This window comes from Dreissena polymorpha, chromosome 15 (assembly GCF_020536995.1).
Source record: "Dreissena polymorpha isolate Duluth1 chromosome 15, UMN_Dpol_1.0, whole genome shotgun sequence".
In the NCBI taxonomy this organism is placed as follows: Eukaryota; Metazoa; Mollusca; class Bivalvia; order Myida; family Dreissenidae; genus Dreissena; species Dreissena polymorpha.
The window spans coordinates 39,803,302-39,830,078 of record NC_068369.1 but is presented as its reverse complement, the minus strand read 5'-3'; the positions used below and the strand labels follow the sequence as shown (position 1 = coordinate 39,830,078).

The 26,777-nt window shown below is 38.9% G+C and overlaps 1 protein-coding gene across 1 annotated transcript in view; it reads left to right on the top strand.

Moving 5' to 3' along the window:
* The window catches only part of LOC127859704 (telomerase protein component 1-like), a 118,531-nt gene that overhangs the window by 90,007 nt on the left and 1,747 nt on the right, over nucleotides 1-26,777 (top strand). Inside the window, exons 34-47 of the mRNA XM_052397212.1 lie at nucleotides 3,861-4,041; nucleotides 6,322-6,417; nucleotides 8,126-8,250; nucleotides 10,874-11,023; nucleotides 11,757-11,862; nucleotides 12,256-12,375; nucleotides 13,079-13,177; nucleotides 14,062-14,209; nucleotides 15,384-15,487; nucleotides 18,308-18,456; nucleotides 19,845-19,959; nucleotides 22,300-22,458; nucleotides 23,249-23,377; nucleotides 23,901-24,042. Coding sequence (XP_052253172.1) covers nucleotides 3,861-4,041; nucleotides 6,322-6,417; nucleotides 8,126-8,250; nucleotides 10,874-11,023; nucleotides 11,757-11,862; nucleotides 12,256-12,375; nucleotides 13,079-13,177; nucleotides 14,062-14,209; nucleotides 15,384-15,487; nucleotides 18,308-18,456; nucleotides 19,845-19,959; nucleotides 22,300-22,458; nucleotides 23,249-23,377; nucleotides 23,901-24,042 — 1,823 coding nt within the window. The remainder of the gene's footprint in view (nucleotides 1-3,860; nucleotides 4,042-6,321; nucleotides 6,418-8,125; nucleotides 8,251-10,873; nucleotides 11,024-11,756; nucleotides 11,863-12,255; nucleotides 12,376-13,078; nucleotides 13,178-14,061; nucleotides 14,210-15,383; nucleotides 15,488-18,307; nucleotides 18,457-19,844; nucleotides 19,960-22,299; nucleotides 22,459-23,248; nucleotides 23,378-23,900; nucleotides 24,043-26,777) is intronic.

Sequence of the window (26,777 nt, the reverse complement as noted above, 5' to 3'; positions counted from 1 at the left end):
CACACATGCATTAAGCTAGCCTGTGCACAGGCTAATCAAGGACAACACTAAACACACATGCATTAAGCCCCGTATTCACAGGCTAATCAAGGACAACACTAAACGCACATGCATTAAGCCCCGTTTTCACAGGCTAATCAAGGACAACACTATGCGCACATGCATTAAGCCCCGTTTTCACAGGCTAATCAAGGACAACACTTAACACACATGCATTAAGCTAGCCTGTGCACAGGCTAATCAAGGACAACACTAAACGCACATGCATTAAGCCCCGTTTTCACAGGCTAATCAAGGACAACACTAAACGCACATGCATTAAGCCCCGTTTTCACAGGCTAATCAAGGACAACACTAAACACACATGCATTAAGCTAGCCTGTGCACAGGCTAATCAAGGACAACACTAAATGCACATGCATTAAGCCCCGTTTTCACAGGCTAATCAAGGACAACACTAAACGCACATGCATTAAGCCCCGTTTTCACAGGCTAATCAAGGACAACACTAAACGCACATGCATTAAGCCCTGTTTTCACAGGCTAATCAAGGACAACACTAAACACACATTCATTAAGCTAGCCTGTGCACAGGCTAATCAAGGACAACACTAAACGCACATGCATTAAGCCCCGTTTTCACAGGCTAATCAAGGACAACACTAAACGCACATGCATTAAGCTAGCCTGTGCACAGGCTAATCAAGGACAACACTAAACGCACATGCATTAAGCCCCGTTTTCACAGGCTAATCAAGGACAACACTAAACGCACATGCATTAAGCCCCGTTTTCACAGGCTAATCAAGGACAACACTAAACACACATGCATTAAGCTAGCCTGTGCACAGGCTAATCAAGGACAACACTAAATGCACATGCATTAAGCCCCGTTTTCACAGGCTAATCAAGGACAACACTAAACGCACATGCATTAAGCCCCGTTTTCACAGGCTAATCAAGGACAACACTAAACACACATGCATTAAGCTAGCCTGTGCACAGGCTAATCAAGGACAACACTAAACGCACATGCATTAAGCTAGCCTGTGCACAGGCTAATCAAGGACAACATTAAACGCACTTGCATTAAGCCCCGTTTTCACAGGCTAATCAAGGACAACACCAAACGCACATGCATTAAGCCCCGTTTTCACAGGCTAATCAAGGACAACACTAAACACACATGCATTAAGCTAGCCTGTGCACAGGCTAATCAAGGACAACACTAAACACACATGCATTAAGCTAGCCTGTGCACAGGCTAATCAAGGACAACACTAAACACACATGCATTAAGCCCCGTTTTCACAGGCTAATCAAGGACAACACTAAACACACATGCATTTAGCTAGCCTGTGCACAGGCTAATCAAGGACAACACTAAACGCACATGCATTAAGCCCCGTTTTCAAAGGCTAATCAAGGACAACACTAAACACACATGCATTAAGCTAGCCTGTGCACAGGCTAATCAAGGACAACACTAAACGCACATGCATTAAGCCCCGTTTTCACAGGCTAATCAAGGACAACACTAAACACACATGCATTAAGCTAGCCTGTGCACAGGCTAATCAAGGACAACACTAAATGCACATGCATTAAGCCCCGTTTTCACAGGCTAATCAAGGACAACACTAAACGCACATGCATTAAGCCCCGTTTTCACAGGCTAATCAAGGACAACACTAAACGCACATGCATTAAGCCCCGTTTTCACAGGCTAATCAAGGACAACATTAAACACACATGCATTAAGCCCCGTTTTCACAGGCTAATCAAGGACAACACTAAAGGCACATGCGTTAAGCCCCGTTTTCACAGGCTAATCAAGGACAACACTAAAGGCACATGCATTAAGCCCCGTTTTCACAGGCTAATCAAGGACAGCACTTAACGCACATGCATAAAGCCCCGTTTTTACAAGATAATCAAGGACAACACTAAACACACATGCATTAAGCTAGCCTGTGCACAGGCTAATCGAGGACAACACTAAACACACATGCATTAAGCCCCGTTTTCACAGGCTAATCAAGGACAACACTAAACGCACATGCATTAAGCCCCGTTTTCACAGGCTAATCAAGGACAACACTAAACGCACATGCATTAAGCCCCGTTTTCACAGGCTAATCAAGGACAACACTAAAGGTACATGCATTAAGCCCCGTTTTCACAGGCTAATCAAGGACAACACTAAACGCACATGCATTAAGCCCCGTTTTCACAGGCTAATCAAGGACAACACTAAAGGCACATGCATTAAGCCCCGTTTTCACAGGCTAATCAAGGACAGCACTTAACGCACATGCATAAAGCCCCGTTTTTACAAGATAATCAAGGACAACACTAAACACACATGCATTAAGCTAGCCTGTGCACAGGCTAATCGAGGACAACACTAAACACACATGCATTAAGCCCCGTTTTCACAGGCTAATCAAGGACAACACTAAACGCACATGCATTAAGCCCCGTTTTCACAGGCTAATCAAGGACAACACTAAACGCACATGCATTAAGCCCCGTTTTCACAGGCTAATCAAGGACAACACTAAACGCACATGCATTAAGCCCCGTTTTCACAGGCTAATCAAGGACAACACTAAAGGCACATGCATTAAGCCCCGTTTTCACAGGCTAATCAAGGACAACACTAAACGCACATGCATTAAGCCCCGTTTTCCCTGAGCAAGGCTCATATATAGAGAGCTGTCAGCAGAATATGGTATGATGCTGCCATTACTTATGGACCTGAGCTCTGTTCATGAAAGTCTGCAAGCCTTTGAATTTTCCCATATTTTGTAGGGTTTCAAATGTTTTATTGTATTTTCTTGGTCAAAGATTTTCATAAAGATATCTTTACATACTTTAAATCTGGGTCACATGCGGTCGAAAGCAATATCACTAGGTCAAGTTAAAGAAAATGCATGTGGACACTAGAAACCACGTTTTTTGCAAAATCATCATGAAAGTTTGCTGAAAACATTAAATTTTGTTCTTAACATATCTCTGCTAAGCTTGAAAATGGTTTTGTTCCGTAAAAAACAGTGCCTCTAGGGGTTGGGGTAGTTTACCTTACGATATTGCTGTAGTGGAGTTTGTGAAGCCTCTTAAAGTCACATTCTTTATACAAGTATCATAATCACAATATAGTGAAACTTGCTCAGAATTGCTCTAATGATATCTGAGACGAGAAAAAAATAATTGGAAAGATAACAAATGTTGCTGAGAATAGTTCTGTTTCAAGGGCCTTTGTCCATCTTGTCAAAATACTTGTGAAATGAATCATGATTTGTACAATTATAATTAACATACAAATGAAATCAATGATTTTCCTCCTGGCCTGCAGCAATGTGTATGATACATGTTTTAAATTACACTCTGGAACGACAGTTGGCTATGGTCCACATTCTTAAAACATTAACAAAAAGCTTTAACAAAATAACTATATATTATTGATATCTGTAGCATTATGATTTTGGATATAATCATTACCATATTTAATGCTAATGTGCACTAGTGGCTGCGCTGCTTGCACAAATACAAACACTAATGATCACTTTGGGTTGAATTCAATATTCTACGAAAACTGTAATATCATTATTATTTGTGGGATGTTAATTTGATGATGAATAATTTGTTGAGCAATCCACACATTAAACACAACCTCATTGAAAAGTTTCTCTTGTTTCTTCAAAATCATGTTTTCACGAATATACGTGTCCACAAAAAGGCGTAAAAAAGCAAACAACTAAATTTCATGCCCACTAACATAAACGAAACATTTGTACAGTATCTAACAAAATGTTGTCTCAAGTTAACCTTCCCTCACTGTATCATGTCCTCTACAGTTACCCGGCTCTGACCTGGCAGCAAGCCTTCAACGAGATTGATGACTCCGCAGTCCTAACAGAAGTCCGCGCGCTCATGGACTCAGCGGATGTGTCGCATGAGATCAAATCCCTTGTTCAGTGGACCAGTAAGCCAGCGATGGAAGACCCTTGCTACCTCATTATTCCCAATCTGCCACAGGTTAGATGAGTTCATTGAAACCTCTTCAAAAAAAGTGTCATATGTTTATAGTCTGCAATATTATCCAATTAACACACTAAGATATTGCTTGCTTAGCGTTAACATAATTTTATGATAAGATATTGCACTTGCAAATATTTATGATTGAGATTAACAGAAATTAATCATTTGAGGCATGTTCTGTGAAAACAGGGCTTCATGCATTTGCATAAAGTGTGGTCCCAGTTTAGCCTGCAAAGTCCGCACAGGCTAATCAGGGACCACACTTTTCGCCTAGACTGGATTTTTATGCCCCCCTTCGAAGAAGAGGGGGTATATTGCTTTGCTCATGTCGGTCGGTCGGTATGTCGGTCTGTCGGTCTGTCCGTCCACCAGGTGGTTGTCAGACGATAACTCAAGAACGCTTGGACCTAGGATCATAAAACTTCATAGGTACATTGATCATGACTAGCAGATGACCCCTATTGATTTTGAGGTCACTAGGTCAAAGCTCAAGGTCACGGTGACCCGAAATAGTAAAATGGTTTTCGGATGATAACTCAAGAACGCATATACCTAGGATCATGAAACTTCACAGGTAGATTGATCATGACTCGCAGAAGACCCCTATTGATTTTGAGGTCACAAGGTCAAAGGTAAAGGTCACGGTGACCCGAAATAGTAAAATGATTTTCGGATGATAACTCAAGAACGTTTTTGCCTAGGATCATGACACTTCATAGGTACATTGAGCGTGACTCACAGATGACCCCTATTGATTTTCAGGTCACTAGGTCAAAGGTCAAGGTCACAGTGACAAAAAACGTATCACACAATGGCTGCCACTACAACGGACAGCCCATATGGGGGGCATGCATGTTTTACAAACAGCCCTTGTTTTATGTAACATTTAATTCTACATGAGTAGCAAAACATTATGGTAGACTTTAACTAACCTTTCTTTTATAAAAATATGTGTGATGTTTGAAAGGTAGTGGTATATTGCAATAATATGTTACATGATTATTCACTTTGAAATATATAAAGTACTTAACTGTTGAATTTTCTTTCCTTGGATAAGATTTATCATGCTTTTAATCTTGAGACAAACACATAAACATAATAGTTGGCTATTATGTTGAATGTTGTAGTTTGTTAGATATTTATGTCCCTCTTCGAAGAAGAGGGGGTATATTGCTTTGCTCATGTCGGTCGGTCGGTAGGTCGGTCGGTAGGTCGGTCCGTCCACCAGGTGGTTGCCAGACGATTACTCAAGAACGCTTGAGCCTAGGATCATGAAACTTCATAGGTACATTGATCATCACTTGCAGATGACCCCTATTGATTTTGAGGTCACTAGGTCAAAGGTCAAGGTCACTGTGACCCGAAAAAGTAAAATGGTTTCTGGATGATAACTCAAGAACACATACGCCTAGGATCATGAAACTTCATGTGTAGATTGATCATGACTCGCAGATGACCCAAATTGATTTTGAGGTCACTAGGACAAAGGTCAAGGTCACGGTGACCCGAAATAGTAAAATGGTTTCCGGATGATAACTCAAGAACGCATACGCCTAGGATCATGAAACTTCATGGGTAGATTGATCATGACTTGCAGATGACCCCTATTGATTTTGAGGTCACTAGGTCAAAGGTCAAGGCCACGGTGACCCGAAATAGTAAAATGATTTTCGGATGATAACTCAAGAACGCATATGCCTAGGATCATGAAACTTCATAGGTAGATTGATCATGACTCGCAGATGACCCCTATTGATTTTGAGGTCACAAGGTCAAAGGTCAAGGTGACCCGAAATAGTAAAATGATTTTCGGATGATAACTCAAGAACGCTTTTGCCTAGGAACATGACTCTTCATAGGTACATTGATCCTGACTTGCAGATGACCCCTATTGATTTTCAGGTCACTAGGTCAAAGGTCAAGGTCACAGTGACAAAAGTCGTATTCACACAATATTCACACAATGGCTGCCAGTACAACGGACAGCCCATATGGGGGGCATGCATGTTTTACAAACAGCCCTTGTTGTTTAGGTGATACTTCCTTTGAATACAAAATTCCATAAAAGCGAAAAGTGTTGCAATTTGCTCATGCTAATCTGGGATACACTTGACACACTTGCATTAAGCCCATTTGTCCCAGTGTACGCTCATATCCATAATTGTTATTATGTTATTATCAAATGTTTAATTTTTATTCAACTGTTCTTTACAGTGAAATGTCTTAGATATTAACATTGAACAAGTGAACTGAGAACACCGCTATGTTCTTTCCTAGGCCATGACCTGTGTAGCGGTCTCACCGGACAACCAGCTCTTTGCATGTGGAGGATTTAACTGCCTCATTCACCTGTATGACATCAACACCGGCAAGGTCAGAGATCTCAAATGAAACAATCATTATTGTTATGTAAATTGTAAAGAATTTTTCTACCTTAACAAAGTTAATACATATGGCGCACCAAAGGGGGTCGAAACTTTAACTTCTGCTGCAGCAGAAAAAAATGCTGCTCGAGCAATATCTAGAGATGCTGCTCGACCAACAAAACTCCTGCCCGAGCAGCATTTTTTCTGCTGCAGCAGAAGTTAAAGTTTCAACCCGTTTGGTGCTCCATAAATACAGCTTTGCTGCATAAGAATTTTACAGGAATTGTCAAATGTCAGCTAAGTACACAGTGTAATGTACAACCCTTTGTATGGTATCTGGATTAATCTGGATTGCCTAAAACACACAAAATATGTGAATGGATGATATTGGATAATAATGTCTGTCATGCCTACGGTAATTTGGTCTTAAAAAAAATAATATTGGGCATAATTATTTCTTAAATTTCTTAAATTTATTAGTGTAAACTTATTTATTTTATCTCGAAGTAAAAGCCTGTGGCTTTTAAAAGCTCTCAAGTCTGTTTCCTGGGTAGAACCAGTCTGTACTATGTGTCTTTGGGAGAAATCTAAAGAACCCCGCCCCACATTGGGGATTGAACCTGTGACCGCCCAGTCCCCAAGCGGACATTATATTCACTACGCCACGGCTACCTTACTTTGATTGATCGGTCAACCCACAAAATCAATGAAAATTTATGTCCCACCAATAATAACAAATGTACTGTATTTTATAGGACATATTGTAAATTGCAATTGATAGCACAAGGTCCATCAACAGCAAAAAACTAGTTGAACAAGGTTAAAGCAAACATGTCTTTTACAAATTTACTTTAACAGAAAACATGGCCACCAAAAAATGTTTGATTTAAGGGTTGATCTAGAGCAAGCAAACCATTGATGCCCCTTTACCAGATGAATAACACAGAAAGGCTGATAATCTTTGGCAATTTAATAGCTTTACATTTGTTAAAGTTGTTCAAATAATGTCAATGAAGATTTTCATCCGTAAAAACCATGACATTACTATGCTATTTGGAAAATTTCAAAAACCAGTACTTCTTACTCCTGTTATGTAAAAAATGCTTGAGTTATGCCCCTTTAAGCACTTAGAATACTATAACATTCCTATAAAAGGGTTGTTACAACTTGCTTCAAATTACAACATAACGCAACATGGTGGGGCTTTTTGTATATATTTGGGGTATCTAGCTTTGTGAAGATTCTAGGGCTTCACCACAGTGTGGTCTCTGCTATATCCGGGCATCTGAATCGAGCAATTCATTGTCAATATATAACCTTAGCCACCTCTATTTTATTTGAAACATCATGAAATGAGCCTCGGTCTTGAGAACAGGGCTTTATGCATGTGCAGTCCCCACAGGCTAATTAGGGACAACACTTTCTGCCTTATCTGGATATTTGCTAAAAAGAGCCTTCCCTTAAATGAAAATAACCAAACAAGGGGAGAGTGTTGTCCCTGATGTGCCTACTTCACAGTTTAATCTGGGATGACACTTTATGCAACATTAATACCAGTTTTTCCAGAACAAGACTCATATAATGATTTAATGTGTGTGAAAAATTAGGAGATATTTTATAGAGCATTGTGAATTATAACCTTACCCATTTTTAATTTTTGTTTCAAACATAGTGATTGTTGAAGCTTGAATCTCTTACATATTTTTTGCAAACAGGAAGTGCGCAGTTTTCGAGGTCACGCTGACACAATCACTGACGTGTGTTTTGTTGGGAAGAACAAACTGTGCAGTGTTTCCATGGATACCACTGTCAGTGTGTGGGATGTCAATGATGGACATAGGTAGGGGACAGCACTCCTGGGATAATAATAACAATAATTATAATAATAAAATGATATTTATAATAATAGTAATAATTAAATATGAGCATCATTATTGTGAGGCTTTATGCATGTGGGTAAAGTGTTGTTCCAGATAAGCTTGTTTATGCATGTGGGTAAAGTGTTGTTCCTGAGAAGCCTGTTTATGTATGTGGGTTAAGTGTTGTTCCAGATAAGCCTGTTTTTGCATGTGGGTAAAGTGTTGTTCCAGATAAGCCTGTTTATGCATGTGGGTAAAGTGTTGTTCCAGATAAGCCTGTTTATGCATGTGGGTAAAGTGTTGTTCCAGATAAGCCTGTTTTTGCATGTGGGTAAAGTGTTGTTCCAGATAAGCTTGTTTATTCATGTGGGTAAAGAGTTGTTCCAGATAAGCTGTTTATGCATGTGGGTAAAGTGTTGTTCCTAATAAGCCTGTTTATGTATGTGGGTAAAGTGTTGTTTCAGATAAGCCTGTTTATGCATGTGGGTAAAGTGTTGTTCCAGATAAGCTGTTTATGCATGTGGGTAAAGTGTTGTTCCTAATAAGCCTGTTTATGTATGTGGGTAAAGTGTTGTTTCAGATAAGCCTGTTTATGCATGTAGATAAAGTGTTGTTTCAGGTAAGCCTGTTTATGCGTGTGGGTAAAATGTTGTTCCTGATAAGCCTGTTTATGGATGTGGGTAAAATGTTGTTCCTGATAAGCCTGTTTATGGATGTGGGTAAAGTGTTGTTCCAGATAAGCCTGTTTTTGCATGTGGGTAAAGTGTTGTTCCAGATAAGCTTGTTTATTCATGTGGGTAAAGAGTTGTTCCAGATAAGCTGTTTATGCATGTGGGTAAAGTGTTGTTCCTAATAAGCCTGTTTATGTATGTGGGTAAAGTGTTGTTTCAGATAAGCCTGTTTATGCATGTGGGTAAAGTGTTGTTCCAGATAAGCTGTTTATGCATGTGGGTAAAGTGTTGTTCCTAATAAGCCTGTTTATGTATGTGGGTAAAGTGTTGTTTCAGATAAGCCTGTTTATGCATGTAGATAAAGTGTTGTTTCAGGTAAGCCTGTTTATGCGTGTGGGTAAAATGTTGTTCCTGATAAGCCTGTTTATGGATGTGGGTAAAGTGTTGTTCCTGAGAAGCCTGTTTATGCATGTGGGTAAAGTGTTGTTCCAGAAAAGCCTGTTTATGCATGGGGGTAAAGTGTTGTTCCAGATAAGCCTGTTTATGCATGTGGGTAAAGTGTTGTTCCAGAAAATCCTAATTTTGCATGTGGGTAAAGTGTTGCTTCAGATTATCCTGTTTATGCATGTGTGTATAGTGTTGTTCCTGAGAAGCCTGTTTTTGCATGTGGTTAAAGTGTTGTTCCAGATAAGCCTGTTTATGCATGTGGGTAAAGTGTTGTTTCAGATAAGCCTGTTTGTGCATGTTGGTAAAGTGTTGTTCCTGGGAAGCCTGTTTGTACATGTTGGTAAAGTGTTGTTCCTGAGAAGCCAATTTATGCATGTGGGTAAAGTGTTGTTCATGATATGCCTGTTAATGCATGTGGGTAAAGTGTTGTTCCAGATAAGCCTGTGTATGCATGTGGGTAAAGTGTTGTTCCTGAGAAGCCTGTTTATGCATGTGGGTAAAGTGTTTTTTCAGATAAGCCTGTTTATGCTGTGGGTAAAGTGTTGTTGCAGATAAGCCTGGTTATGCATGTGGGTAAAGTGTTGTTCCAGATAAGCCTGTTTATGTTTGTGGGTAAAGTGTTGTTGCAGATAAGCCTGTTTATGCATGTGGGTAAAGTGTTGTTCCAGATAAGCCTGTTTTTGCATGTGGGTAAAGTGTTGTTCCAGATAAGCCTGTTTTTCATGTGGGTAAAGTGTTGTTCCAGATAAGCCTGATTTTGCATGTGGGTAAAGTGTTGTTCCAGAAAAGCCTGTTTTTCATGTGGATTAAGTGTTTTCCAGATAAGCCTGTTTATGCATGTTGGTAAAGTGTTGTTCCAGATAAGCCTTCTTATGCATATGGGTAAAGTGTTCTTCCAGATTAGTATGTTTATGCATGTGGGTAAAGTGTTGTTCCTGAGAAGCCTGTTTATGCATGTGGGTAAAGTGTTGTTCCTGAGAAGCCTGTTTATGCATGTGGGTAAAGTGTTGTTCCTGAGAAGCCTGTTTATGCATGTGGGTAAAGTGTTGTTCCTGAGAAGCCTGTTTATGCATGTGGGTAAAGTGTTGTTCCTGAGAAGCCTGTTTATGCATGTGGGTAAAGTGTTGTTCCTGATAAGCCTGTTTATGCATGTGGGTAAAGTGTTGTTCCAGATAAGTCTGTTTTATGATTTCTGATTTTGGCAAAAGAATTTACATTGGCCATATTCACATGTTGGTCATTTTTCGGTGTTGGTCATTTTCCCATGTTGGTCATTTTTCCATGTTGGTGTTATATTCTTGGATCAGTCAACCCACAATGTCAAGGACAATTGATGTCCCACAAATAATGATTATTGTACAGTATTATTAAAGAAATAAACATTGGGCCATTCCTTGTGATTATGGACAATTCTATTTAAACAAAAATGCTTTGAATGCAATTAATGCCTTGCACTCCTACATAATATTCTATTCTCCATTTTCAGATTGTTCACACCGAAAGGTCACCAGAGACGTGTGAACTCATGCACGTCAGACGTCCTTGGTAACATCTTGGCTACTGCCTCCTGGGATTGCACCCTCAAGATCTGGGGCATGGGGCGGGGGGACCTGATGTGTGAGTTCAAAGTGGGCAGGTAAGACTTGAGGCATGGGGCGGGGCAACCTGATATGCGAGTTCAAAGTGGGCAGGTATGACTTGGGGCAGGAGGACCTGATGTGTGAGTTTAAAGTGGACAGGTTAGACTTAGGGCATGGGGCAGGGCGACCTGATTTGAGTTCAAAGTGGGCAAGAGAGACTTGTGTGGCAGGTAGGATGTTTACCACTTCTTGCTATTTTGATTACAAAGACCATATAGGGAAACAATTTTATTGTGTTCCTTATGCATCTTTATATTCATGTTACTGAGGTTAATAAGTATGGATTGTTAATGTGTCAATATAAATAATGTTAACTTAAATAATCTAAATTGCACAGCTAAGAGGTTTCCTATTTGATATTTGAAAGTGTCTAATGTATAGTGGATAGTAAGACAGATTGTTATATTATGGCTATTAGGGGAAAAAAGCCATGCTTTGAGAATGCAAATTCCAATTAGGTTACACGGCCTTAGTGAGCTGGCCTACTGCATGTGCATAAAGTGTAGTCCCAGATTAGCCTGGGAAGTCAGCACAGGCTCAACAGGAACGACACTTTCTGCTTTTATTGTATTTTTTGTTTAAAGGAATTTTCTCCTGAGCCAAAATCCAGTTAAGGGAGTAAATGTTGTCCCTGATTAGCCTGTGCCAACTGCACAGGCTCATCTGGGATGACACTTTATGCACATACATAAAGCCCTGTTTTCTCATAGTGTTGCTTAATTATTTTAGCCCAGTGAATTGTGTGAGCTTCCACCACGAGGGTCAGAAGATCGTGTCAGGTCAGTGGGACAGCACCATCAAGATTTGGGACGTCTTCCACAAGACCAAAATTGCTGTAAGTACCAGTAGCTGTGGTTGTATATGGTAATAAGCAGGCATGATTGTGAAACTTGAAATGTATTTGAGTTGCAATGGCAGCCAATCACCTTTGAGCCTCACTTTGGAAAAAAGGGGACTTAATGCATGTACACACTGGCTAATTAGGGACAACGCTTTCCTTTTGTGTGTGTGTGTGTGTGTGTGTTTTTTTTTAAGAGAAGTTTTGTTTTAGCAAAAATCTAGTATATGGGTGAATTTCCTCCATGATTAGCCTGTGAAGACTGCACAGGCTAATCTGGGAGAACACTAAGCACATGCAATAAACCAAGTTTTTCCCGGAATGAGTCTCATATAAATAAAACAAACTGATTTAACGTTATTGGAATTCTATTTAATACACCCTATTCAGGTTCTAAGAGGTCACAAGTCATCAGTGAGGGACGTTGCCTATTCCCCCAATGGCCGCCATATTGCCTCTGCAGCGCTGGATGGGGATGTGAAACTGTGGGCCGCAGACAGTGGGGCTCAGGTAGGGATGGTTTCAACACTCAATATTGCTAAACTGTCACATGGATCAACCATATTTTATTGTGTTGCTTTCAAAATTTATTACTTTTATTTAGCATTGCGTCTTGAGCTCATCTACTATTAGTGGAAATACCAGCTTGTACAAAATATTTTAGGTTTAGTGTAAAAGTTTAATTTATTGTTTTAGGAAACTTTATTGCCTAAAGGTTGCCTAATTCAAATTAATTTGCTTAAAATATACCTTTTATAATAATGTATTTGCTTTTAGCTTCTTAATAGCCACAGGTTTGTGTAAACTATCAGCCATTTGATTGTTTTGTATGAATGTACGGGACACATTACGTGGAACTATTGAAGCCGCATTCTGGGAAAGCTTATTGCACTTTCCCCCTAGACACAATATACGTTCTGGGAAAGCTTATTGCACTTTCCCCCTAGACACAATATACGTTCTGGGAAAGCTTATTGCACTTTCCCCCTAGACACAATATACGTTCAGAAGAGACTTCCTTTAAACCAAATTTCCACAAAAGTGGAAAGTGTTCTCCCTGATTAGCCTGTTGGGAATGCATTAAGTGGAAAGTGTTCTCCCTGATTAGCCTCCGGGGAATGCATTAAGTGGAAAGTGTTCTCCCTGATTAGCCTGTTGGGAATGCATTAAGCCCAGTTTTACCAGAATGATGCTCATTTGGAACATGTTCTAGGTTGGAAATATCAAGGGTCATGCTCTGCCGATCAACAAGCTGACCTTCTCTCCGTCCGGCGGTCAGCTGATCACAGTTAGCGACGACCACAAAGTCAAGGTCAGTAGAGCGTCATTTGACTACATTTTAGTTCTTGTTAGCTGTTGAAAGCATTAACAATAAATTTAATAGAACAGTTTTTGAGATTGTGCAGTCATCATGGGCATTTAGATTCTTCTCATGTTAAATGGCAATTTAATTTTTATAAATAAATGAAATAAATGATTAATGTTATGTAATCTGTATTAAACTTCAACTTGATATTATTATAGCAAAAACCAAAAACTATTCCTTGACAATATGGATCATTTGAAAAATCACTCATTTAAATAATTAATTTCACTCAAATTCAGTATAACTGTCAAAAGCACAATAGCAACCAATACATTTTTGAGAAGCATAAAGAATATTTACCCTTTCCCACTCAGAGCAAAAGTGGAAATGGCTATATGCAACCAGCATTAAGACAGAACAGCTTGTGAGTAACTCACAGGCTGTTAAGGTTGTATGCTGTTTGCTGCTCATCATTATCTTAGGGTTGGAAATGAAGCCTTTCACATTAAAATCTAGTAAGAAAGGTTTCTAATTAATTAATATGACTTTCTTGTAGACTATTCAATAAGGTTAAAATGCATATCTGAGTGGCAAAGACTTAAGAATTTTCATTTGTGTATAAGCTCGGCTCTGGAAAAATGGGAGTTAAAACATGTGCGTTAAGTGTTGTCCCAAATTAGCCTGTGCAGCCTGCACCTGCTTATCAGGGCAAATGCTCTCTGCCTAAACGGGATATTTCCGTAGGACTTCCTTCGAAGAAAAAATACAATACAATAAAGTGTAATCTCCCATTAGCCTGTATGAACTGCACAGACTAATCTTAGATGACACTTTTTACACATGCATATAGCCATTTTCAAAGAACGCTACTCATATTTTTTACCCACCAGGTCTGGTCGGGTCACCTAGGCAAGCCTCTACAAGTGATAGGGGACCAGGAATGTGGACCAGCCGTATCCATAGCAATATCTCCACAGCGTGACATGGTTGCCATTGGTTACCATTCTGGGGTCATAGCCGTACATGACACTGTCTCTGGTAAGGTCCTGTTTGTCTTTAAAAATCGAAGGAATATCCACATAAAAATGTTTTGTGCTGCACTGTGGGAAAACAGTGCTAAATGCAAGTGCAGGAAGTGTATGTGCCTTTTTAGTCTAAAGGTCTAATCAGGGAGGACTATGTTGGCTTTGATGGAATTTTTGTTGAAAAGAAGTCTCTTCTTATAATGAGAATCCAGTCTAGGCCGAATTTCCGAAAGTAGCCTTCCTGACAAATGACGCACACATATGAAGCCGCATTTCCCCATACTGTGGCTAAAATGTATTTTTAAGCAAGCGTTATCAGGGCTAATTAATTGTTCTGATATATTAACCACACATTTATATCTATAACCAAACACGGATTGTAAACAAACAATATTTTCTGTATAAGTTTTTCTAAACAACCCAGCTACGGATGATTTCATGTAGTCATAGTGACTTTTTTATGCCCCCGGATCGAATGATCGGGGATATATTGTTTTTGGCCTGTCTGTCTGTCATTCTGTCTGTCATTCTGTCTGTCATTCTGTCTGTCATCAAAACTTTAACCTTGGTTGAAGTTTTGCGATAAATTTTGCAATATTGAAGATAGCAACTTGATACTTGGCATGCATGTGTATCTCATGGAGCTGCACATTTTGAATGGTGAAAGGTCAAGGTCAAGGTCATCCTTCAAGGTCAAAGGTTTAATATATGACTTCAGGGTGGCGCAATAGGGGGCATTGTGTTTCTGACAAACACATCTCTTGTTTATTTTTTTATTTTATAGCCTTTGGCTTTTGGATTGGGAAAATAAGCCTGATAAACAGGAATGGAAAATGGGAAAATAAGTATTATAAGCATACATAAAACATTTCATTCTTACAATTGTTTTAATATCAGTCAATTACACATTACCTTGTTTAACTGCAATTTTATATTTAAGTATTACTCAAGTTCGTAATTTAGTTTTATGACTTTTATTTGTATCTGGGGATTTTTTTTTTGGCCACTGGGAAACAGCCCAGTATAGATGGTACTTTTTAGCCTAAAATAATCACTGAGTCTTGAATTTCGACGATGGCACAGAGCCAGAGATAATATAAGAAAGGTGTGTTTTTGAAATATTTAACATACATGAGTAACATTACCTTATGGAGAACAGCTTACCATTTGATAACTTTCGTATTTAGGTGCAAAAGTTTGTTCCCGTCAAGTTTACTCGGCGTCTGTGCGTTGTCTGCATTACATCGGCACCAACCATCTGCTGTCTGGATCAGACGACACATTTGCCAAGGTACAATTGTTTAAATGCTGCTCATTTTCCAGCGATATTATAATGTTATTAATTATTTGAATTAATATTGGCTTTGTTATTGAGCTGAAGACAGCCTTATTGGCCTGAGGCCGCAGGCCGAAGCACAATACGGCTGTCTGAAGCTCAATAACAAAGCCAATATTAATTCAACTAATTAATGACAATTTTATTAATTAACTTTATAGTATTATTCAGCAAGAAAAGCTTGAATTTTACTTTCGAATTACAGGTTTTTGCTATTAAATTAAGTAGGAAATTTTGAAAAATAGCAAATTTCTGCTCTATACAACTTTTCCCCTGTTTATATTCCCATGCAAAATGCTTTGAAAATGTTATGTACAACAAGTTACGTTTTTGGACGATTGAACTTTACTGGTAAATAAAAAAAGAATGGAAAAGTGTATAACTTTGTGGTTACTAAGCGCGCAACACCTATAATATAAAGTAAAAATCCTTTTTATCCTACAATGTATATATTTCTTTAGTATCGGGGTCTACCGCCCCCAAACCCCGCTTTGTCGATAGTGGTAAACAACTGCGTACCGGTAAAGTTCAATCTAGCTTTCCTTTTAAGAGATATCTTGTTAATTTAAAATGAAAATTGAATTTTGTTACAAGAGGAAACAAATGCTCCATGCATTAAATTTCAGACGAATAATTATTATTTCATTAATATTGTAATATGAACGCGATATTACTGATAAAGCGTAGAAACAATAGAATTTAAACTTAGTATATGATGAAAGATGCTTCCTAGACATAACATGATGCAGGAACACAATTTGACAGGTAGCGAAATTATGGAAAATTAACCTGAATAAAATTTCATTCACACTGGATCCACTACCGTTGTTTTTAATACAACTCAGCAAGACAATAAGGATTGAAAACTTACTTATTGCCATTAGGAATTGCATTTTTAATGTGTAAATCCTCCATGATTTCGAATTTGTTTTGTTTTCGGCGTAAATATGCTCAAATATTGTACCTTACTGTTGTGGTTACACTGCACAATCGTTATCGTCGAAAAAGGGAGCTGAATATATTAGGGGCTGAGTGCTTTAAGTAAACTGCAATATTATATTTTTAAAGAATTAAACTTTTGCACCAAAACTGAGCATACAACTTCAAAATGGCGTCCGAAATTGTCGAAATTTTAGATTCTCATATAAGGCCGAGTTTTTCCTGGTTTCTGATTGGCTGAATCTAGTATTGGCCGACCCTTTTCCGTATTGGCCGCGTTTTTCCATATTGGCCGCCTTTTTCTCGTATAAGGCGAGTTAAGAGCTTATTGGCGAGGCTCAACTCAAATGTGGCGAACAAATTGAACACATTCTCATCTAATATTATAAAGTTAATTAATAATATTTCGTATGAATATTTGCTCTTTATATTAACTTTACTCACTGCAAATTTTCTTAGCAGGAGCTGTAATTTTGTAACGCTTTTTTAAGAAATTTGGCAGCAAGTAAAGTCAAGATATAGAGCAAATATTAATACAATAGAAACGCTTATCACTTTCTTGGTGATATGGCTGGAAAGTGAGCAGCATTTTAACAATAAAACAAGTAACAAAAGGTATAAAACGGCGAAAAAAATCTGTCTTTGCATGGATGTCACCATCTTGTTTGACACGTGGTTACCACTTCCCTTCTGTGTTATGATTATGTGGACATAAAAAAAACACAAAGAGGAATTGATAAAAAAGAACGGTACAAGTTAAAAAAAAATGAATAAGCATTAAGAAGTACTAAAATTTTAGTATTATTATTCCCCGCCATTGGCGGAGGGATATTGTTTTGGCGTTGTCCGTCCGCCTTTCCATCCGTCTTTCCGTCCCTCTGGCACTTTTGTGTCCGGAGCCATATCTTGGAAGTGCTTTGGCGGATTTCATTGAAACTTGGTAAGAGTATAAATATGGATAAGAGGATGAGGCACCCCAAATGGCATTGTACATTATCTGTTAATAAGTGAGTTTTGGCCCTTTGTATCTTGAAAGAATGCTTTTTTGAGTGTCAAATATAACACTTTTGTGTCCAGAAGCATATTGGCGGGGGATATCAATTTAACGAATTTGCTTGTTTAACAGAGCTTTTTCTATGTAACGCTCAATGCACATGAATTCTTGACTTGATTATGAAAATTATTAAAAATTTAAACAAAAATGTTTTGAATGATTTTCTGTTGTTTTGATCCAAAGTTTTATGTTTAGTTGATCATAGGTTTATCTGCCCTAAAAAATGCTTGCAGAAAGTAAAGGAATTCTGCTAAGAAATCAGAATAATTTTGTGAAAAACAAACAAACAACAATCTTCTTTTTAAACTCTTTTGCAAGCAAAGCTATCACACCTCTGCCCACTGTCAAAATGTTAAAGGAGCCATCTTGATCTGTGATCCAACATTGTAAATCATTAAACTAATTTAGTGGCATTATGTGAAAACTGGGCTTAATGGATGTGCCTAAAGTGTCTTCTCAGATAAACCTGTGCAATCCACACAGGCTAATCAGAGACAATACTTTCCGCTTTTAAGGAATTTTGTTTAAAGGAATCCTCATCTGAACAAAAAACAAATCTAGACGGAAAGGGTTGTCCCTGATTAGCCTTAGCTTACTTATGCTTATCTGGGACAACACGTTACGGACATGCATGAAACCGCATTTTTCTATAATGCGGCTAAATTAGTTTAATGTTTTATAATGTTTCATAAATTTCATATGCTGGTTAAAAATCTTCTTCCTTTTGCTTTCTCCTTATGCAGTAGGTCAAAGCAGTGTATACAATGTTTTGTTTTTCTAAGATCCTGTCTATCAATCTGAGTGACTCCAAAGTGATCACAGGACACCTGAAGGGCATCATGTCCCTCGCTGTTTGCAGAGACTACTTTGCACTCGCCTCCGAAGATTGCACGTGCTCGCTGTATGACAACCCCTTCAAATACACAGGAAAGTGAGTGTTCACCTACAGAATAGATTGATCATGTTTAACATATGTTTTCTTGAAACGCTGCTTTGTTTTTGGGGCACTCTAAACATGGCTGACAGAATGATTGAGTCTGGCTTTTGGAAATAAGGGTTCAATGCATGTGACTATGCAGTCTGCACTGCCTCATCAGGGACGACACTTTTAAACCTGGATTTTTGTTTGGAACATACATTGTACTTCCTTTGAGTGGAAAATTCCATATAAGCAAAAAAGTGTCATCCAAGATTAGCCTGTGCAGACTGCATAGTCAAAGCTGGGACAACAATTTTCCCACATGCATTAAGCCAGTTTTCCCACAACAAGGCTAATCTTTGTACTCATAGTACTGGAAAAACGTGTAAACCAGGAGTAGGTTAACTCATTGCTGTAGTATTAATGATATATTTCGAAAACGGTCAAAAAGTAAAACAAACACAAATTAATCTTGTGAAACTGTAATGTAGTTGTCTGTTTTAAGAAATCAATTAAGACTGATTACACTTTGTAATCTATAAATGCAATTATCTGTTTTCAGAAATCAATAAATGCTCATTGCACTTTGTAATCTCTAAATGCAGTTATCTGTTTTCAGAAATCAATAAATGCTCATTGCACTTTGTAATCTCTAAATGCAGTTATCTGTTTTCAGAAATCAATAAATGCTCATTGCACTTTGTAATCTATAAATGCAGTTATCTGTTTTCAGAAATCAATAAATGCTCATTGCACTTTGTAATCTCTAAATGCAGTTATCTGTTTTCAGAAATCAATAAATGCTCATTGCACTTTATAATCTCTAAATGCAGTTATCTGTTTTCAGAAATCAATAAATGCTCATTGCACTTTGTAATCTCTAAATGCAGTTATCTGTTTTCAGAAATCAATAAATGCTCATTGCACTTTGTAATCTATAAATGCAGTTATCTGTTTTCAGAAATCAATAAATGCTCATTGCACTTTGTAATCTCTAAATGCAGTTATCTGTTTTCAGAAATCAATAAATGCTCATTGCACTTTGTAATCTCTAAATGCAGTTATCTGTTTTCAGAAATCAATAAATGCTCATTGCACTTTGTAATCTTTAAATGCAGTTATCTGTTTTCAGAAATCAATAAATGCTCATTGCACTTTGTAATCTCTAAATGCAGTTATCTGTTTTCAGAAATCAATAAATGCTCATTGCACTTTGTAATCTCTAAATGCAGTTATCTGTTTTCAGAAATCAATAAATGCTCATTGCACTTTGTAATCTTTAAACGCAGTTATCTGTTTTCAGAAATCAATAAATGCTCATTGCACTTTGTAATCTCTAAATGCAGTTATCTGTTTTAAGAAATCAATGAATGCTGATTGCTCTTTCTGGTTGCTTGTAGACCCAACTTCAGCAGCGTGAGACGTCTAGTGACCCTTGGCACTCACACAGGGCCTGTAACCAGCTGTAGTTTCAACAAGCTGGGAACCAGGCTGGCAACAGGAAGTAGAGACATGGTGAGTTGTGGGGTTGGGTACCAAGCTAGTATTGAGGTTCTAATGAGCTGCATTGTGGGTAAAATGGGCGAAACGCATTTGTGGAAATTTTCATCCCTGATTGTCTTGTGTGGACGACACTTTCCGCTTTTATGGAATGTTTTGTTTAAAGGAGGTATCTTGTTAACAAAAATCCAGTCTAGACGGAATGTTTGTCTCTGATAAGCATTTGCTGACTGCACAGGCTAATCTTGGATGTCACTTCAGGCACATGCATTAAGCCCAGTTTTCCCATCAGAATGCAGCTGAATGATTTAGTTGTCACATAGCTGAGTTGAGTTAGTTTTAACATAGCTGAGATATTTCCATAAATCAATTCCACGTTATTTCATAAATAAATGTTTTTATTCCATTTATTGATAAAAATTTGCTGTAAAGGTTTTCACAAATTGTTGAAGTAGTAACATCAAAGATGTTTATTTTATAAAAACGGCATACATATATAAAACTAGCTCATTAAGTAGATTTCAAATCTGAGGATTGTGGGTTTGATTCCCAACCCAGCCACATGACTTGTGTTGAGATGTTCATGAAACTATTTCTATGGCCATTCTCGCCCTACCGTTGACTCAAATAGGGCCTTTGCCGGTTACCGTCTCCCCCTACCTCTGACTCAAATAGGGCCTTACTGTCTCCCCCTACCTCTGACTCAAATAGAGCCTTTGCCAGTTACTGTCTCCCCATACCTATGACTCAAATAGGGCCTTTGTCGGTTACTGTCTCACCCTACCTCTGACTCAAATAGGGCCTTTGCCAGTTACTGTCTCCCCCTACCTCTGACTCAAATAGGGCTGCTGCCGGTTACTGTCTCCCCTACCTCTGACTCAAATAGGGCCTTTGCCGGTTACCGTCTCCCCCTACCTCTGACTCAAATAGGGCCGCTGCCGGTTACTGTCTCCCCCTACCTCTGACTCAAATAGAGCCTTTGCCGGTTACTGTCTCCCCGTACCTATGACTCAAATAGGGCCTTTGTCGGTTACTGTCTCACCCTACCTCTGACTCAAATAGGGCCTTTGCCAGTTACTGTCTCCCCCTACCTCTGACTCAAATAGGGCCTTTGCCGGTTACTGTCTCACCCTACCTCTGACTCAAATAGGGCCGCTGCTGGTTACTGTCTCCCCCTACCTCTAACTCAATAGGGCCGCTGCCGGTTACTGTCTCCCCCCTACCTCTGACTCAAATAGGGCGTTGCCGGTTACTGTCTCCTCCTACCTCTGACTCAAATAGGGCCGTTGCCGGTTAATGTCTCCCCCTACCTCTGACTCAAATAGGGCCTTTGCCAGTTACTGTCTCCCCCTACCTCTGACTCAAATAGGGCCTTTGCCGGTTACTGTCTCCCCCTACCTCTGACTCAAATAGGGCTGCTGCCGGTTACTGTCTCCCCCTACCTCTGACTCAAATAGGGTCGCTGCTGGTTGCTGTCTCCCCCTAACTCTGACTCAAATAGGGCCGCTGCCGGTTACTGTCTCCCCCTTCCTCTGACTCAAATAGGGCCGCTGCTGGTTACTGTCTCCCCCTACCTCTGACTCAAATAGGGCTGCTGCCGGTTACTGTCTCCTCCTACCTCTGACTTAAATAGGGCCGCTGCCTGTTACTGTCATAATTAGTATGTACACTTAGTCCTGTTAAACCAGCTAATCAAGGAAAACTGAGAGTAGGTTAATTAACAGCTAGAATATTACTGAATAATTTTGAAAACTGCAAATACTGTAAAATCATATAAATTACTTGGCATATAATTTTGTGGTTTTTCAAAAAATGACTTTTTCAAGGACATTTAAATTGTTGAATATTGGAGAGAATTTGCTTTGGTCATTTTTCAATGTGTTTGATTTGAAATTTTGAAAATTGTTCAACTAAGGAAATCAACAAAAATTGATATCCCACAAATAATAATAATTTAAAAGTAACTGTAATACATTTTAAAACAGCAAATACTGCAGATTGTTATATGATTATCCCCCGCCATAGGCGGAGGGATATTGTTTTGGCGTTGTCCGTCCTTCTGTCCGTGCGTCCTTCCGTCCGTCTTTCCGTCTGTCCGGAGCCATATTTTGGAAGTGCTTTGGCGGATTTCATTGAAACTTGGTATGAGTATATATATATATGAATAAAAGGGTGATGCATGCCAAATGGCATTGTACACCATATGATAATTACAGAGTTATGGCCCTTTGTATCTTGAAAAAATGCTTTTTTTAGTGTCAAATATAACACGTTTGTGTCCAGAAGCATATTGGCGGGGGATATCAATTCAACGAATTTGCTTGTTCTCATCATGTTTCTTTTTTTTTTCTACAGTCATTGAGGATCTGGGATGTTCTAGACGTTTTGTTAAACCCTGACAGTCCCGTGCCACTACATGTAATACACCAGTGCCATCAGGACTGGATCACAGACTGCCGTTGGTCAAACATGGCGGACACCATAGTTACCAGCGCCAATGACTTCAACCTGAAGGTGAACTTTTGAATTTAAGCTGTGCTCTAGGAAAAAAATGGCTTGTGCATAAAGTTTTGTACCAGACAAGCTTGTGCAGTACCCACAGGCTAATCAGGGACAACACTTTCAGCGTTCACAGGATTGTTTAGAAGAGACCTTCTTTAAATGGTAAATACTATAAACCAAAAAGTGTTGTCTCTGAACAGTCTGTACCCACCAACTTTTTACGCACATGCATCATGCTCAGTTTTCTCAGAGCTCATTTGATTATACTGTCAAAACTGAGAACAGCCATCAGTCAAGGGAAATGGCTAAAGTGTCTGTTGTCTACAAGTGACTTCTGTTTTCGGATCACCACTTTTTAGATGGTTGGTAAGTTAGTAGTATTGCTACGTTGTTACCCAACCTGGTCGTTTGCACTTACTGGCCCTGAGGTAGTTGGCAGATTTCTTGTTATTGCTACAGTGAAACATTGTGAACTAGCTATAAGTCATATTTTATTTTAATCTTAATGAAGCATGCTGAGAACATAATGCTCCTACATGTATAATGTATTGATTTACTTGAAATGGCTCCGATGCTCTGAAGAGCATGGTTGCCGTGGGCGAGCAAAATTCTTCTTGTGAACCTTATGATAATATTTATGTTTCATGAAGTACTTTTATTATTTTGAACTCCACCTTCCCAGAAAAGTTTAGTTCCTTTGGGTCTCAGGTGAGCGCCTTAGGGCCCATGGCCCTCTTGTTTCATCCCTTGGTACTCATTTCCCCTCTGGTCAACCTCTGTTTTCCACCCCATACGCTGACAGGTGTGGGATGTGTCCAAGATTGGAAACACGCCCGGGCAGACCCTGAGGGACTCCACCGGACCCAATATTGCCAAGGAGAAATACTGCCTTACCGGCCATTCAGCGTCGGTCAATCAGATTGGCTACAGTGTAAGTGACACATTTTACGGGATAACATTCCACATTACAGTAGTATCTCTATAAAATGTTACTCGTCTTAAAAAAGAAATTGTCTTTTTTTTTAATTGAAATTAATTCCTATTTAACAAGAAAAACATTTTGATACCAAGATGTAGTACATTTTATTGCAATAAACCCAGCTAAACGTTTTTGACAAATATTAAGCACAAGGGCTCTAGACATCATGATTAAAAGTCAAATGCCATTAAACATATTTATTCCCACCCAAAGTGCCGAGTCTTAGCAATTATGATTTATTATTAATTTAAAAACAGCGACTAATGTATGATTAGCAGAAAAGTTGGTTACTGCCCTATCGTTTTCTAATGTATCGAGCTCCGCAGGAATGAAACAATGACTCGGCAAGCCTTGCTGTGTTTTATACTAAGTCTAACCTGATATATTACTCACTGATAGGGCAGTAACCTGTTATTCTCTTAATATTTCTGGCCGATATCCATGTTCACTATGGTGTGTGTTTTCTCTCTCCCAGTATGGGTGTGTGGTGTCGACATGTGCAGACGGCTCTGTGAAGATGTGGTCTCACCGGGGTGTGGAGATCACCACTCTGTATGGGCACACTCAACGGGTGCTGGGGTGTGACATCTATGTCGAGGTGGCGGGCGAAACAGAAGGTAGTTTGAAATATGCCTTGTTCTGCGAAAACTGGGCTTTATGCATGTTCGTAAAGTGTTGTCCCACATTAAGCAGTGCAGTCTGCATAAACTAATCAGGGACGGCAGTTTCCACTTTTATGGAATTTTCAGCTCGTCTGTTTTCTGAGAAAACCTGAGCTATTGTCATAGCCAGCTCGACGTCCGACGTAGGTGTCGTGCTAAAACCTTAACATTGGCCATAACTTTTAAATATTGAAGATAGCAACTTGATATTTGGCATGCATGTGTATCTCATGAAGCTGCACATTTTGAGTGGTAAAATTTCAAGGTGAACATCATCCTTCAAGGTCTAGGGTCGAAAAAACAAAGTCAAGGGAAGTAATAAGCTTTAAATGGACATAGTTATCTGACCTGCCCACGTATATATTTTTAACCAGGTTTCCGAAGGAAAAAACAGGTTAGTAGATTGGCGAATGCGGGCTGGCTGGCTGGCTTGGCTTGGCGGGCTGGCGGGCGGGCAGAACAAGCTTGTCCGGGCCATAACTATGTCGTTCATTGTGAGAATTTAAAATCATTTGGCACATTTGTTCACCATCATTGGACGGTGTGTCGCGCGAAATATTACGTCGATATCCTCCAAGGTCAAGGTCACACTTTGAGTTCAAAGGTCAAAAATGGCATAAATGAGCTTGTCCTGGCCATAACTATGTCATTCATTGTGAGATTTTAAATCATTTGGCACATTTGTTCACCATCATGGGACGGTGTGTCGCACGAAAGAATCACGTCAATATCTCCAATGTCAAGGTCGCCACGACTAAAATAGATTTTTTTTAAAAACAAACTTACAAAGGGGGGTAATTTGTTTGTTCATTTCAAAAGTTCAGTTTGAGTTTTCCCCTTTATCAGATTTTTTTTTTCACAATGAAAACCTGGTTTTTGTGACAATTTTGGACCTTGTTAAATAAATCAAAGCGGCGCAGTAGGCGGCATTGTGGTTTCTGACAAACACATTGTGGTAAAGGTCAACGTCAAGGTCATCTTCAAGATCTACTGTAAAAAATACACATTTACGGGAAGTTATAAGCTTTAAAGGGAGATAATTATTAAATATTGAACAGAGACACTTTATATATTTGGCATGCATGTGTATCTCATGGAGCTGCACGTTTGGTGAAATACAGTCAGGATAGTGGCTTTTAATTATTTGCTACTAAAAATAGAGATTTGTTAGAGACAATTATTTTCAAGGGAAGTAATTTATATAATTATTAATCTCATATTATATATTTCCTTACCAAGAATTGAAGTTCTTTTCACTGTTACTGTACAGATTTATATTTTGATTATTTTTAACTCAAATGATTGATTTGTCAAAGTTTTTTTTAAATGATATAAATTATCATTTCTTTCATGTACTTAGTTGTTTATAGTAGTGTTCATTACATACCTGTGGACTTATGTCCATAGATACATGATGAACTCTGGCTATGATCTCTTTGATAAACCACAGGCCGTTGGTTGTCAGTGATGTCTGACTTGGTCATTTTTGACTGTCTACAGTCAGTGATGTCTGACTTGGTCATTTTTGACTGTCTACAGACCCCCGCCCCCCCCCCCCTCCGGTTGGATCAATAAGCTTTAAAGGGAGAGGATTTCTATACCTGCCAAATGGATAAATAGAATTTTATTTCAAAGTGGCGCAGTAGGGGGCATTGTGTTTCTGACGAACACATCTCTTGTTGGGTCACTAGTCAAAGGTCAAGGTCACTGTGACCTCTAAAAAAAAAAATTCTGACAATATTTCTTACTGTTTTAAAACACACTCCTATTTTCTGACTGTTTTAAAGCACACTCCATATTTTATGTCTGGTTTAAAACACACTCAATATTTTATGCCTGGTTTAAAACACACTCCATATGTTATGCCTGGTTTAAAACACACTTCATATTTTATGTCTGGCTTTCCTTACTGCTTTAAAACACACTCCATAATTTTCTGACTGTTTTAAACACAATCCAGATTTATGTCTGGTTTAAAACATGCCTCATTTTCTGACTGGTTTAAAATACACTCAAATTTTCTGACTGGTTCAAAAACCCATATTTTCTCAGCGTCTACAGAGCTGGGACTGGTCGATGGAAGAGCGTGCTGACAGACTTCCAAGCTGCAACCCAAGCTGGAGAACGTCCTTGTAGCGACCTGCCGTGATCGACGGAACAGCGAGACTATGGTACCCCATGCAGGTATGACCTTTGTTTGTCTTCTTTGGAAAAATAGCAAAATGTTGGAAAATGACTGACCCACGGTTTCAGGAAGTCTGTTCTAAAATGTTAAGTCCCCATTTGCATAATGATAGCACATATGTTGAAGGATTGATAATATTTTGTATCCTACCCATACCTGTCAGCTTCGACTTAGTACTCTGGATGTCAAAATACAGGATGTCTAAGAATATTGTTTAGATGTGACAAATGAGTCTGTGTAAAACTGGGCTAAGGCATGTTCGTAAAGGGTCTTGCAGATTTGCTTGGTGCAGTCCACACAGGCTTATCAGGGACGACACTTTCCCCAGTCGACACTTTTTTTACTGAATTTTGCATTTAAGGGAGGTCTCTGTTAGAAAACCCTGTGAAATCGTGTTGTCCCAGATATCATGTTTGGGCTGCATATGCTAATTTAGGACAAGTTTTAGCAGAGCGAGGCTGATCTGAATACGTCTGGGTGTAAATACATGATGTCTGAAATATAG